Below are 14,879 nucleotides of genomic sequence, written 5' to 3'. Positions count from 1 at the left end.
ACATGCACTTGGGCTGCGGTTGTTTCTTTAAGTTTTTTTTACATTAGGTGCTTAGATTTACGTGAAGACCACCTCTACAGTGAGGTTATGCGCCCAGGGGGGTATAATTGGGTGGTAATGAGTGGTGTCGGTGGGTTAAATAACTAAAATTGAATAATTATTTTTTTAATGGCTGCAGTAAGCAGGCGGGGTTATATTGGAAAGTTGGACATAATCGCGTTTCTACGCAGTGTCATTTATCAGTATTCTTCTAGCGCATCTGTATCCGAGATATAGAACTGCGAACTTTAACTGTCGTTCGTATGATTTCGCATGCTTGACAGTGAAGACCTGCGCAAAGCTCCTCCCTTTTGTTCTGTGCTTCGATAGGCGTTCTGAGTACATCAGACTGCGATAACACCAGCCAAGACTGAAAGGGTGCCAGTTATCACTTTTGCCTGTGCCTCCGCCCTCTTCTCAAACTAAACAGCGTACACAGCAGCCACGTCACAGAAGGGAGGAGCTTCGCGCCGGTATTCACTCTCTGGCATGCGTAATTATGCGAACGGCAATTAAACTTCGCAGTTATATATATAGGAGTGCAGACGCGCTAGAAGAATTCTGCCAAATGACACTGCGTAGAAACATGATTGCATCTAACTTTTCAATACAAACATGCCTGCTTACTAAGGTAATTGAACATCAATCATTACCAGCCAATTATGTGTCCTCCTGGTCGCATAACCTCACTGTATAGGTGGTCTTCACGTAAACCTAAGCGCCTAATTAAAAAAAACCTGTCGACTTAGTTTTGATCACCCTGTATATCTAGTTTTGTGTTCTACGTTCAGTATGTTTAGCGCTTTTTTTTCATATGCACCTTCCCGGTATTACTTGTTTTTCACGCTAAACCTTGCACTGGTGCCTTTTTTTTTGTGCCACCCCCCTATTACTGAATGCTCTGTTCAAGGGACTGTGAGGTGCTTGTAAATAAATATGATAAATTCTTTCACTCCGCAGGGCGTACCGTGGTCCCTGAGGTCGACGTCGATGTCCCGGTCTCCACCTGGCTGTACAACTGCATTTAGTAATAAAGAAAAAATGTATTCACCAACACAACAACAGCGGGCGCTTATACCGGGGACGACTCACACAGTCACGTTCCTATGGGAAATACTAATTTATGACCTTTGGGTTTAAAAAACCCAAGATACGAAAACCTTTACATATCCATAGAAATTTTCACAACGGCCCAGTTTTTTTCCTTCAGACATATATCACATTAATGAAATAAAAAAAACTCACGAAACACATTTTAAATGCAGAGCATTTGTATAACTCACGATGTCACCCGTGCGTCGGCGTCCGCAGCAGCCAGCCTCCCCCTATACTATACAAAGAAAAAGAAATAACAGATACCGGCTCCTGGTTTCGATCCCACGACCCTGCGGGCGGAACGCAAGGTACATGGTGCTCTACCCACTGCGCCACAAAACGACACAGAATCAAAGGCTACGAACGCGCCTTATATCCTTGACTCATTCAAACTACGTCGTCAGCGGCTTGCGTTGGCGACTCAGCAGCGTGCTAGCGGCGTCATAGCTGCGTGGTGTACACGTGATAGCACCAACCCCCCAAACACTAAACGTTGCCGCAATACAACCACCCCTTATAAAGCGGGTTGGCGCGGGCTCCACTCCAGTCAACTCCTGCGCTCTCTTCTCTTGCGTTCGTCGGCGGTCGCAGTTGATAAGCCGATAACGCCAGCGTCAACGACGGCGTCAACGATAATGGTGGCTTCGACGGCTTCGTCGTCAACGGCGGCGGTGACAATGGCACCGGCAACAACAACGCCGGCGGCGGCTGCCTGGACGGCACCGTCGCGTTGGCGCGCGTCATCCCCGTGGTGAGCGACATCGATGACGCGGACGCCGCTTCGCTGGAACGGTTCCGGGCGTTCGCGGTGTGCGCGTCATGCAAGGACTCGTTGGTCCGCGGAGTCGTCCCATCGATGCGCGTCGCCTACGGCTACAGGTACCCTCCGCGTCCTGCGCACCTGCCCGAGCTCAACGCGGTGGAAGAGCGGCTGATCTCGCCTCGACTGCCGTTCATAAGCATCCGGCGGTTGACGCGGGCGACGGGGCAGTACGGCCCGTACGACAGTACCACCACCACCACCACCAACCCTACGCCACGTAAACGACCCCAATGCTCTGCATTTACTCGTGTCCCTCGCGCGGGGGCATGCGACGGAGGATTTTTTAGGTTATCTGTTTGTCACTATAGATGGCTCTAGCTGTCTAGCAGGTGAGATGTTTGTAAACTTATTTCAGTAAAGCCAAAGTTTTGAAAAAGCAAACTAGGCCTTCGTGAACATTTGTATGTAGTAGCAAAAAGTTTTATATTCGTGCACGATGGTTTTTAAGCCCGTGGGTCAAGAATTAGTGCCATAGGAATGTTAACAAGTGAGTCCCTCTTAAGCTTTATGGTTTACTTAAATTAGGCACTGGTAGGCACACCAAGATCACCTGTGCAGATAAGTTATGTGGCTAGGGGGAAGTGGGATGATAATTATTGCTTTCAGCTGCCCAATTAACTAAAATTCAATAACTAAAGTTTCGTTGACTGCAGTAAGTGGGTTATGTTTGTTTAGAAAAGTTAGAGGCAGCCGTGTATCTGCGCAGTATCACTTGTGGGAATTCTCTCGTGTCTGTCTCCCAGATATCTGACTCCAAATTTTAATTGTCGTTCGTGATTACCCACGCAAAAGAGTTTGCATCGGCGCAAAGCTCCTCTCTGATGTGACGCGGCTGTAGAGGTTGTTGCGCCGTCATATCTTGATTTCGCCAGCCGAGAGGTATAGGGGGACAGTTATCTTTGCCGACAATTCCGCTTCATTGCTAGAGTAAACGTCACATCAGGGAGGAGCTTTGCGGCGATCCGAACTCTCTTGCATTGGTGATCACGCGAACGACAATTACAATTTGGAGTCAGATATCTTGGAGCCCAGACACGCTAGAAGAATTATTCCAACTGATACTGTGCAGAAACACCATTGCCTCTAACTTTTCAATACAAACAGACCCACTTACTGCTGTCAACAAAAAGTTAATTATTCAATGTTAGTTAATTGGATGGATGCAGACCGTGATAATTATCTCACTTTGTGCCCCCTGGCCACATAGCTTATTTGCACAGAAGGTGTTCCCGTGCCTCCCAGTGCAAATTTTAAGAAAACCATAAAGCTTAATTTTAAACACCTGATATATAGGTACATTAGATTAATAGAGCTTATAGAGTGACTACGTATAAACTTGGGTTATGCTTCTCGTATGTGGAATTTCAGCTTTTCAACCAGCGTTCCTTCTGGTGGGACCTGTTTTAATACTAAGCATAAATGCCGCAATATTAGTTGTCTTCGCGACCAGCAGATTCAAGCTGCAATTATTTAAATAAATATTTAGTGCCCCTCCTCCCTGAAGGACGATGATCTTAGCGGATAATTGGCATAAAAAAAGGTCCCGGGTAGGTCGGGTGACACAAGTAACAGCCGTTTTTTGCAACAATACTCCCTACGTATGATCATGTACTTATAGAAGAAAGTAATTTTGTAATGTTTACAACTGCGACAAGGAAATAAAACTCGCCGTAATGGTAGAATCGTCTTAGCGGCTAATTGTCACAATTTGTTGCGGCTGATTATCATCGAGTTTTTCTTGAGATAATTTAGGTAAGACAAGAATTAGACCCATTTTCTGTAATCTTACTCCTTCGGTACATTGGCATGCTTGACTGTGCAGCACGCAATGTGGTAAAACCAGCTTTCAAAAAACGAGCGCACATCGGTCTTCTTAAAGTAAGCTTCAGCGCTAAGCCCAGCTGAATTGCTCAAAACGTGCAGAGAAATCTCGACACACGGGCGTTTTTCTTCTTTCTCCGACATCAGAAAAACTGCCGCCAAGTGACGGGCATGGAACCCAAGTCCACTTAGTCGCTTTTTGTCACTGACAAAAGCGATCTTTCACATTAATTCTGAAGCGCCGTATTCTGAATTAGAAATTTTCTCGCTATTACAGACTGTCTCTTAATATAGCCAGGATAATAGTGCTGATTCTGCGAGAACCACCTTTTCAAAGCTGTTCGTTGTATGTTAAAACAATTAGCGGATTCCTAGCATTGGTCGAACTCGACGTAACAGGTAGTTGCTAGCGTTGCTGGGCTGAAGTGAACTTGCGTGCGGCTGTTAATTAAGAGTAAGTGCGATTGGCGTATTTGCTGAATTTCTGTAACGGCGACTAGTGGCGATTGCACAGAGAACTAGGACCCGTAACTAGAAACGTTCAGAGCCCAATTCTTGGGCTTCAATCTAAAATTAAATACGAGGTAGGCGCATGAACTGAGGTTTCCACAGGTGGAACCCCCCCCCCCCCCCCGCCCCTCGCCCAGGCAAGTCGCCCCACTGCCTCAATCTAAGAACGCCAGCGTTATCTTGTGTAGCTTCCCCGGGCACTCCTCACTCCAATCTCGCTAGTCTCTTAGCGATCCCGACAGGCGCTATACCCCAAGGCCAGTGTTCTATGGCCTGAAATAAAACCAACCAGTGCACCCATCCAAAACGGAGCAGCAGCAGCAGCCCCCGTAAAGCAGGGAAAACAAACAAAGAAAGCTTCGTTGTAATAAAAATTCAAACGCCAGTCTGGTGCCCCAGCTTGGGAGAGAATGAATGGAGACACGCCTATCGTGTCGCCGAAACAAGTTATGGACACCCGGCACGCCAGTGCTGGAATAACGCGGCAATCGCGTCACTGCATGGCTTACCTCGGGTTGCGGGACCCAGTGGTCTCCAGGAGGGTATACGGCTATTGCCGCCATGGCTAAGCCTGCAGGAGTGGTCTGGGAGGATGTCTGTAACCGTGGGGGCGAACAGTGAAAATGGCGAGTGGCCTACTCCGACTTCTTCATCTGCTCGTAGTGGCTTGTGCGCCCGTGCCTTGCTGCGCCCTGAAAGGAATCTTCTTTGAATTTACTAAGACCCCTAGTGGCATCATTTGCCTTAAGTATCAGTCGCAAATGGTACGTTATGCGTTCAACAAATGGGAAACGAGTTAGCCTTACATTATTTCATGACATTACACAGTACTATAGACTCTACTGACAGCATTTCCCTCTACCTCACCCGAAGCTCTCCAAATGGTCGCTTGGTTGGAGCCAAAACAAAAATGGCACGTACCCACTCAGGTGGACTGGCCAAGTCTGATCGTGGTTTCATTGTTGAAGAACCTTATGAATTAGTTTCATAAGTGAGAGTCGGAAGTGGACCTGGAGGAGCCCGAATGGGGAGCACAAAAATGAAATAGACTTCATATTATGCGATAACCCTGGCGTCGTGCAGGATGTGGAAGTGCTCGGAAGGGTAAGGTGTAGTGACCACCGTATGTAAAGATCTCGAATTAGGCTAGATTTGAGGAGGGACCGCAACAAGCTAGTACGAAAGAAGCCGATAAATGAGCTAACAGTAAGACGTAAAGTAGGAGAATTCAGGATCGCGCTGCAGAACCGATATTTCGCCCTTAACGAGGAAGCCGAGCTTACGACACAGGAAGCCAGCAACAACCTTACACGCATTATCACGGAATCTGCAGTAGAAGTCGGGGGCACTATGGCTAGACAGGATATTGGTAAACTTTCACAGGAGACGAAAGATCTAATCAGGAAACGGCAAACCATGAGAATCTCTACCGCAGCTGACAGAATAGAACTAGCCGAGCTCTCGAAGTTACTCAATAAGCGTAAGACAGGTGACATACGGAAGTATAATATGGAGAGGATCGAATACGCTGTAAAGAACGGAGGTAGCCTGAAAGCAGTGAAGAGACGTCTTGGCGTGGGGAAAAATCAGATGTATGCACTTAAGGATAAGCAAGGCAATGACATCACAAACAGGGATTTAATAGTCACAGTGGCCGAGGAGTTCTATTGGGATCTGTACAGTAGCCGGGACATACAGGATAATGCCGAACGAGACAGTAGTTCAGCGGAGATAGACATCCCACCGGTAACGACCCAAGAAGTAAGGAAGGCTTTGAAAGAAATGAAAGGGGGCAAAGCACCTGGTGAGGATCAGATAACAGCAGACCTCTTGAAGGATGGCGGAGAAATTGTACTTGCAAAACTGGCAAACCTGTATACGCAATGCCTAATGACCGCAATGGTGCCGGAATCTTGGAAGAACGCGAACATCATCCTAATCCATAAGAAAGGCGACATGAAGGACTTGAAAAATTACAGGCCGATCAGCTTACTGTCAGTCGTCTACAAGGTATTTACCAAGGGAATCGCTAACCGAATCTCTGCAACCTTAGATTTCAGTCAACCTAAAGAACAAGCCGGGTTCCGTAAAGGTTATTCAACAATGGACCATATTCACACGATCAATCAAGTGATAGAGAACTGCTCTGAGTATACTGAACCTCTATATATAGCCTTCATAAATTATGAGAAAGCATTTGACTCGGTCGAAACCCTAGCAGTCATTCAGGCATTACGGAACCAGGGAGTAGGTGAGCATTATGTAAGAATACTAGAGGATATCTACAATGGGTCTACAGCTACCATCATGCTCCATAGGGAGAGCAGCAAAATACCTATAAGGAAGGGGGTCAGGCAAGGAGACACAATCTCTCCAATGTTATTCACAGCATGCTTACAAGAAGTATTCAGAACGTTGGATTGGGAACAGGTGGGAGTAAAGGTTAATGGAGAATACCTCAGTAACCTCAGATTTGCTGATGACGTTGCCTTGCTAAGTAACTCGGGTGACGAATTGCAAAGCATGCTTTCCGCACTGTGCGAACAGAGTAGAACCGTGGGCCTGAAAATTAATATGCAGAAAAATAAAGTAATGATCAATAACCTCGGGAGAGCACAGCAGTTTGGGATAGGTGGCGAGGCAGTGGAAGTGGTAAGCGAATATATCTACTTATGCCAAGTTGAGACCCCAGATCCCAACCATGAGGCAGAGATAATTAGAAGGGTCAGAATGGGGTGGGGTGCATATGGCAAACATTTTCAGATAATGAATAGCAGCCTACCATTGTCGCTGAAGAAGAAAGTGTATGACAGCTGCATCTTACCGGTACTCACCTACGGGGCAGAAACTTGGAGGCTCACTAAGAGGGTTCAACTTAAATTGAGAACAACTCAGCGGGCAATGGAGCGGAAAATGATAGGTGTAACATTAAGGGACAGGAAGAGAGCGGAGTGGGTCAGGGAGCAAACTGGTGTTAAAGATCAGCGGTTTCAGCTGCGGTTTCAGCTGCGAAATAATCAGCGGTTTCATTAAGTTCAACACCTCTGTGCCCTGCACCGAAACCAGAGAGATTTCCCTGACATTTACCGGTATAAGCATCGACAGCGATCGGCGAAGTGGAGTAACGGTTGCAGAAGATAAAGCGGAGAATACCGAAAAAGGATCCGTCATAATGATCACCCGGGAATTCTCCTCGTTGAACTTTTGAAGAGCAAGCGTGATTACCAAAAATTCTGCTAAATACATTGACGTGAAATTTGGAAGACGCAGGAGAAATGTCTAGTCAAGTGCACGTGAAAATATAGCTACACCGGCTTTTTTGTCCAAAAAAAAGCATCTGTGGGCATAACCACATGTGTCGGGAACTCTTCTAGGTGGTTTGCTAAAAAGCCAGATATCGTTCTCTCCGGCATGCATTTGGCATTGGAGGGGAAAATGTTGTCTAAATAAATGTTCACCTTCGCATTGCAATAGTCAAACGTAGGCACAGGTATGCTGATATTTAAAGGTGCGAGCAAGGACTGTACAAACACCACCTGTGGACGCTTGTACGTAGGCCATGGCTGGACAAAAAAGGACGCTGGGGAGTGTACAAAATCCAAAAGCAGCCCTGTGTTTGTGTTTACCCATCTCTGTCTTCGTCTTTTATGCGCTGTTTTCAACATGAACATTTCAGCGCCGTGTTTGTGTGTACAATTCTCTGTCTTCGACTCTTACGCGCTGTTTTCACTATGAACACTCACAGCGCCGTGTTTCTGCTTACCCTTCCCTGCCTTCGTCTTTACCCTGAACTCGAACTGATGCGCCGATATTATGTTAAATTTTGTTATATAAATTCTCAGCCGCAACACAAGTATTTTTTTCTATAATTTTGCTAAACAAAAATAATGCGGCTATGGGGCAGTAGTTTGATATGTAAAGTTTGCCCTGTTTCTTCAACACGGGTGTTACGTTCGAGTTTTTTTCCTCTGGATGGGAATACACCAGTCTTAAAGATACGACGATGGATGCTGGGGTATGCTCCAGAAACGAGATGCGCCATCAACTGGATGTATATTGGCTTAAAATTCCGTAATCGAGAACCCTTGTCACTCAAGTTTTGAATACCCCATAGACTTTTGCAGGCAAAGTTTTAAAAACGAAAAGAACTTCGCGGCAAAACGTGGGAAAGTCGCGTTAAGTGATTCACGAGGAACCTATAGATTCGATGTAAAACATTCTAGAAAAGCACTTGCGATGTCTTATAGGTTGTTCAATGTACTTTTTTCTGAAATTTTTTTGTCATGAAAGGATTCACCGAAGTTTTATTTAGGGTAAGGTTGTAACTGCCCATTGCTCTCTCACGTCATTCCCCGCACTTCGCTCTCTTTAGGCGCCTTTAAACAGGTTACATAATATTTTAGAGATTTTAGAGTACTTTTTTATAGCGAGCTATTCGAAGTGAGGTAAATGGCTGTTTTTGCAGTTTTCCTATTTTTATTTCTAGGGCATTTGAGAAGACTACCTGTTAACCATAAATTATGTGGAGACGCAAATCTTTTTTTGCATTTGACAGTGGTACATGACTTTCTATAAATTTAGACAAAGTAGAGGTGAATAGACGAAACTTTAGTTTGCATCGTGCTGAGAAGAATATTTCTACTTCAATCACTCCAGGTGAGGGCACTGAGGAATTAATAAATAAAGCGGGATCTCCCAACGTCCTAGGTCAGATTTTAGTGCACCTACTGGGAACTGTAATAAGGCATTCAAAACCATACCAATTTAAAAAATTAATCTCTTCGATGCAAGAAGAGCTAGAGCCAACTGGGTTGACGTTGACGTCCCTTATTTTAATGACGATTTTTCTGTTCCCATGATAAGGTGTGCAGGACCCTATTTATCGGTTTACAGGAATCAGTAAGACATGATGAGGGCGAATGATGAATACAGCCGAAAACAAATTGCTGGCTGTCTTTCGGGAGGAATGCGTCAGAAAATTTAATGCAAACAGATTCGCACTGAAGTACGTATACGGAGAAGTCAAACCGACGGTGATAAGACAAAGTGGCAGAGATACAAGCTGCTGCCCCACCATGGGCGCTACTTTTAGGATGAAAGAATTCCGAGGCGTACCCATCAAACACGAATAGATTTCCATTACTCGGTTTCAACCAACGTTCACTCAAGCAGGTAAGAGAAAAATGGCACGAATGGTTGATAAGAGATCTGTTATTTTATCAAAGTGTCTTCTTAACTAGAACTGTTGATGTCAATAATGTAAGTACGAGGAAAAGATAGGCGCGTTGCAAGTTCAGGAGGGCGGAAATTGTTCTCCAGGAATGTGAGGGCAGTCAATCAGCACAAACGGCAAGATTAAAGTGAAGATAGCCAATTCGGGTTCAGAGGTGATACGGAAGGCTCGCCTGTCTTCAGTTTGAATGGCTTTTATTTGGCAGTTTTCTGTCTGAAAAAAACAGCCATCCCTTTCTTTTTTCTGTTTCTGTACTTTGGCTTGAGCTGAGAGTCGTGTATTCTCCTGGAGTAGGTGCTCGTGCATAAAAATGGCTTGATTGTCTCCACCCAAATAACTTAAGCTGCCAATATTCAGCCGAGCCTTCTGCACCTTCTTCACTAAGTCGTGATTGATCGTTTGTAGGGTCTAACGCGCCGACGCCGAGGTGCGCCGTAGGGAAGGGCTCCGGATTGCTTTCGACCACCTGGAGATTTTTACGCGCGCCGAAAACTCGTACGCACGGGCGTTTTTGCTTTTCGCGTCTATGAAAAAAGCGGCCGCCGCGGACGGGAATCGATCCCGGGTCCTCTTGATCAGTAGCACAACACCTTAGCCACTTAGCCACCGCGGCGGGTTTCTTCACAATGTTCTTTTTGTACTTGCGAAAGTAGAAAGTGGTGATTCGTTTCTGTTCACCGGATTTGGTTGGAACAGTGCTGCACAATTTCTGTGTCGGTAGCCGAGACAGGGCATTTCACTTGTTCACCAATCAAGGGAATGATCGCGACGCAATCTTCCCCCTGAGGTACAGGTACCTCTTTCACTTCGACATTTTTATGCTTTTATTTAACTCTATAGGGCAGACACCCTCCTTCTGAAGACGTGTTCTTAAGTTTCTGAGCCTTGTAGGGTTCAAGGAGCTCCTTTTGATTATAGCGTACGCCTTAGACCAACTCGTTTAGAAGGCCCATGCTATTCTCCGTGTAAGAGACATTAGTGGTGAAGGCACTGGGGTCAACACCACTGTCAAGAAGTTTAACTTTGGCGCTTTCGACCAGGTTTTAAACAAACGCAGCCAATTTTTCTGCAAACTGCCGCTCAAGTACCTCGATGTTTTAGCTCCTTCAGCGTTGGTCAGAATCTTAAATCTTACACACCATGAAACTAGGATACGCTCAGGCATGGTACAAAAATATATCGAGAGCGCTGGAGCAGCAGTGGTTCCGGCACAGGTTCGGCCTTTTCAAGACCACCAAAAAATCAATACAAAGTACCAACTTGTGCAAATACGAGAAGACGCTTAGAGATCTTTCCGTGGCATAAACCACTGCTGCAATGAAGCTGCCGGCTTTCCCATGAAGCCTTTAAGACACACTTAGACAGTCGAAGCAGGCTCCCAGGGTTATCGCAGGGGCGAGGCAGGCGTTGCAAAGATTCCTTTGATGAACACTTCCTTGCAAAGGGTTGAATCGGCAGCTGACCAAGCAGTACTGCGTAGGTGCGATCTGGGGCCCGAAATCCTGTGCAAGTACAAAACGCTTAGCGATCTTTCGGCGACAGCAACCACTCCCGCCTTTGGTATAAGGCTGCAAGATTGCTGCATAGCGCTATCGAGAAGTCCCAGACTGTCAACGTGCCTCCTCCTTCCATTTCCTAATTTGCTTAAATGCTGCACTCCTGGCAATAACTATGTTGAGGCGAAGAAAACGAAATAATAAATGTTCCTAATTCCGTGGCAGTGCAAATACTAGCCTAGTGTTATCCGCAGCTCTGGTGCACTGCCTATGGAACTGGAATGTATGCATTTTCGATCACCACGACCAGCGTCCATTTTTCTTATGCAGGGGAGAAACGAAAACGTTTATGTGTTACGTTTTTGTCGTTCGTAAAACATTTACATGGTTAATTTTTTTTCTTCCGCTCTGCAATATACAAGAAAGCAAATAACATTAAAAGCCTCAATATTTTTTAAAAAAGTCTTTCCGCGGAAAAAAAAAAAAAAACAAGGCCAATGACTTGAGTGACTTATTTTGCGCAGAGTTTATACACGAATAGTTCGGAATTTTCGCACCGCCTTCAACCTTCGAATAAGCAAAAAAATTCCCCGCATTTTCCCGAGGGGAAGAATGTGAAAGTGCGAATGCACGAGTTGAATTTGCGCGGTTCGGTAATGTTCGCGAAAGAGAGATCACACACACACACACACAACTAGAAAGAAAGAAAGATGCATTTATTCACAGACACCTATTTGTGTTGTCGTTGTACTTGATTGCTAGAGCGGATCTCAGCTTTGAAATTTCGTGTCAGTACTCCTTTAAGCGGGTGCATTAGCCCTTCTCACACCCGATTCCTGGCCAATCCCCCACGTGGGTATGTGCCATGTCAGCGGCCAGGCAGCGCGCGCCCATCTCCCCCCGTTGCTAGGGAAGACGAGGAGCGCGCGCACCCGCAGCTGTTGCTATGCGGACTACGGCGGCGGACGATTCAGGCTCGCTTAAGAAGTGCATTCGCACTTAAAACCGAGGAAGAATTTCCTAGACGTTTCTTTTTTGGTCTGACCTTTCGCCTAAACAAACTTGCGATCACTGTGTATCATCGTCATCATGAGCCTATTTGTGTCCACTGCAGCACAAGAGCCTTTCCCAAAGTTTTCCAGCCACGACTATCGAGTGCCAGCTGAGTCCATGTTTTCCTCCCAAATTTTCGTACCTCATCTCGCCAACGAGTTCTCGGCCGAGCCCTAGTTCGTTTACGGTCTATTGGCAGCCAGTCTGTCAAACGGCTGGTCCACCTGTTGTCCCTCATTCGCATTACTTGACCAGCCCATGTCCATTTCCTTCGCCCAATTTGAACTAGAATGTCCTCCACCTTGGTCTGTTCCCTAATCCATGCTGCTGTTTTCCTGTCCCTCAACGTGACCCCTAGCATTCGGTATTCTATGGCCCGTTGTGCGGATCGAAGTTTGGTTTCAAGTCGTTTGGTGAGACCCCAAGTTTCTGCCCAATAAGTCATTACTGGATGGACGCATTGATTAAATACAAGCTTTCCGAGTGACAGGGGAAGCTTACCAGTGAGAAGTCAGAGCTCTTACCAAACGCAGCGCACCCCACGGTTATGCTGCGGGTAATTTGCCGTTCATGGTTTGGATCTGCAGCTATGACTTGCTTAAGTTTACGTATTGGGTGACCGTTTCCAGAACCTTATTGCCTACCTGAAAGTGGCGTTACCTAACGTGCCCATTCGACATTGCCTTGGACTTTTCATGTTTATTTTTAAGCCTGAAATCACACTTGCTGAGCGCAATTGGCAAAGCATGCGCTGCACATCCGTCCTGATCTGACTGAACACGACTGAACATCTGCAAACCATAGCTGGCTCAGATATTCCCCATTAATTCTCACCCCGGCTTTCCTCCACATAAGCATTCTGAACACACCTCCAGACAGGCTGTAAATAACTGTGGTGAAATTTTATCTTCTTGCCGGACCCCCTTTTGTATAGACAATTTGCAAGTTCTGTGATGGAGCCGTATTGTTCCTGTAAATCCGTCGTATGAATATAATTGAATATCGCAATGTATGCCTCCTCGACGCCGTGATCACGTAACGCATCTATTACTGCTGAGGTATGCATTGATTTAAATGTCTTTTCATTATCTGTGAATGCTATATACAGCGGTGCATTATACTCTGAGCACTTTTCGATTCCCTGTTTGATAGCGTGAATATGATCTAACATTGGAAACCCTTCCGGAAACTGGCCTCTTCTCCTTGCTGTTCAGAGTCCAAAGTATTAACTTAGTAAACAATGTGTAGGTCTGAGAGGAGGCTAATGGGCCTTTAATTTTAGAAGCGAAGCAGCTTATGGTCGAACTTGTTCCTTCCACCGTTGTGTGATCGCCGTTGTGCCGCGTCCACACCTCCACTACACATGCCTGACCAGGCACCGCTAAATGATGATTGTGGCAGGATGCCCCTTGGGATTGGCCAACCAAAGAATCCATCGCGAGATAGCATGGCGTTCAACCACAGTCGTCATCTTCCCGCAGAGGAACCCTGAGTAGTATGCGAGGCATTCCTCCTCTCCTCTCCGGCATTCCTGCTCTCCTCCCCGAAGCTCCTCTCCGAGATTGCGCAACGAATGGCAACACGTGCAGCTCCGCGCGCGATAATGCGAAGCAGCTTAGGGTTAGAGACGCGACGGTAGCCGCTGCATACTCCACTGGGGGCGCCACTGTAGCTCCGTGGTATAAATGACGCGCGCGTGCGCTTCCCTCCCCTCATTCTCCTCCCGCAACGCCGCGATCGAACTGAAAACTAATGGGAACTTGAGTCGACCCCATGGCTGCTGCGTATAGTAATCAGGCTTCCCGCTGGTGATGATTGTGGCAGGATGCCCCTAGGGATTGGCCAACCAAAGAATCCATCACGAGATGGCTTCGCGTTCAACCACCATCGTCATCTTCCCGTAGGGGAACCCCTGAGTAGTTCCCGCTGATGATGATTGTGGCAGGATGCCCCTAGAGATTGGCCAACCAAATAATTCATCACGACATAGCTTCGCGTTCAACCACCGTTGTCATCTTCCCGTAGGGGAACCCTGAGTAGTATGCGAGACGTTCCTTCTCTCCTCCTCTCCGGCATTCCTCCTCTCCTCTCCGAAGCTTCTCTCTTCTTCGGGATTGCGCAACGAATGGCAACATTGCGGCTCCGCGCGCGATAATGCGAAGCAGCTTAGGGTTAGAGACGCGACGGCAGCCGCTGCATACTCCGCTGGGGGCGCCACTGTAACTCCATGGTATAAGTCACGCGCGCGCGCCCTCCGCTTCCCTCATTCTCCTCCAGCAACGCCGCGATCGAACTGAAAACTAATGGGAACTTGAGTCGGCGGCATGGCTGCTTCGCATACTACTCAGGGTTCCCCTACGAGAAGAAAAGAACATATTCATAATGCGCAGATTATTCCTCTCTGCAAATGTAACGAGCATGTCTCTGCGGTTGTTTCGAGAACCTAGGCCAAATTTGTCTAACGCATGCTGCCCTACTTGCTGTGGTCATATTTTTTCATTGCAGTCACCCACAATACTCTATACGGAGGTTTTACTTGTCTAATTGCTAATTAGACCTGCACAAAGACCTGCACCACATGCAACGTGTGCTTGTGGTTCAGCCTAGTACCGACAGAAGCTACACGTTCATTATACTGTGAAATTCTACTACATTTTCTGCTATAGCCCAATGAACAAGAAAGCCTACACCTAAGTGATACGTTTCCAAATGCCCGCGATAACAGAAAATACCACCAGTATGAAGCACCACAAATCCCTTTGCAACCCTTCTTACCTTGCATAACCCTGCTATATCCCATCAAATATCG

At 46.5% G+C, this 14,879-nt stretch overlaps 1 protein-coding gene across 1 annotated transcript in view; it reads left to right on the top strand.

Annotated features, from left to right (window-relative positions):
* The first annotated feature begins 1,701 nt into the window (after window positions 1-1,701).
* Window positions 1,702-14,879, top strand: part of LOC144180022 (uncharacterized) — a 32,824-nt gene continuing 19,646 nt past the window's right edge. The window contains exon 1 of the mRNA XM_077708429.1: window positions 1,702-2,174. Within this exon, the coding sequence (XP_077564555.1) occupies window positions 1,991-2,174 (184 nt within the window). The 5' untranslated portion in view covers window positions 1,702-1,990. The remainder of the gene's footprint in view (window positions 2,175-14,879) is intronic.

This window comes from Haemaphysalis longicornis, unplaced genomic scaffold, assembly GCF_048455015.1.
Source record: "Haemaphysalis longicornis isolate Haplotype H1 unplaced genomic scaffold, Haemaphysalis longicornis Haplotype H1 scaffold_4, whole genome shotgun sequence".
Classification (NCBI taxonomy): domain Eukaryota; kingdom Metazoa; phylum Arthropoda; class Arachnida; order Ixodida; family Ixodidae; genus Haemaphysalis; species Haemaphysalis longicornis.
Note: the sequence above shows the minus strand (reverse complement) of the source record. Positions and strands in the feature narration are given on the sequence as shown.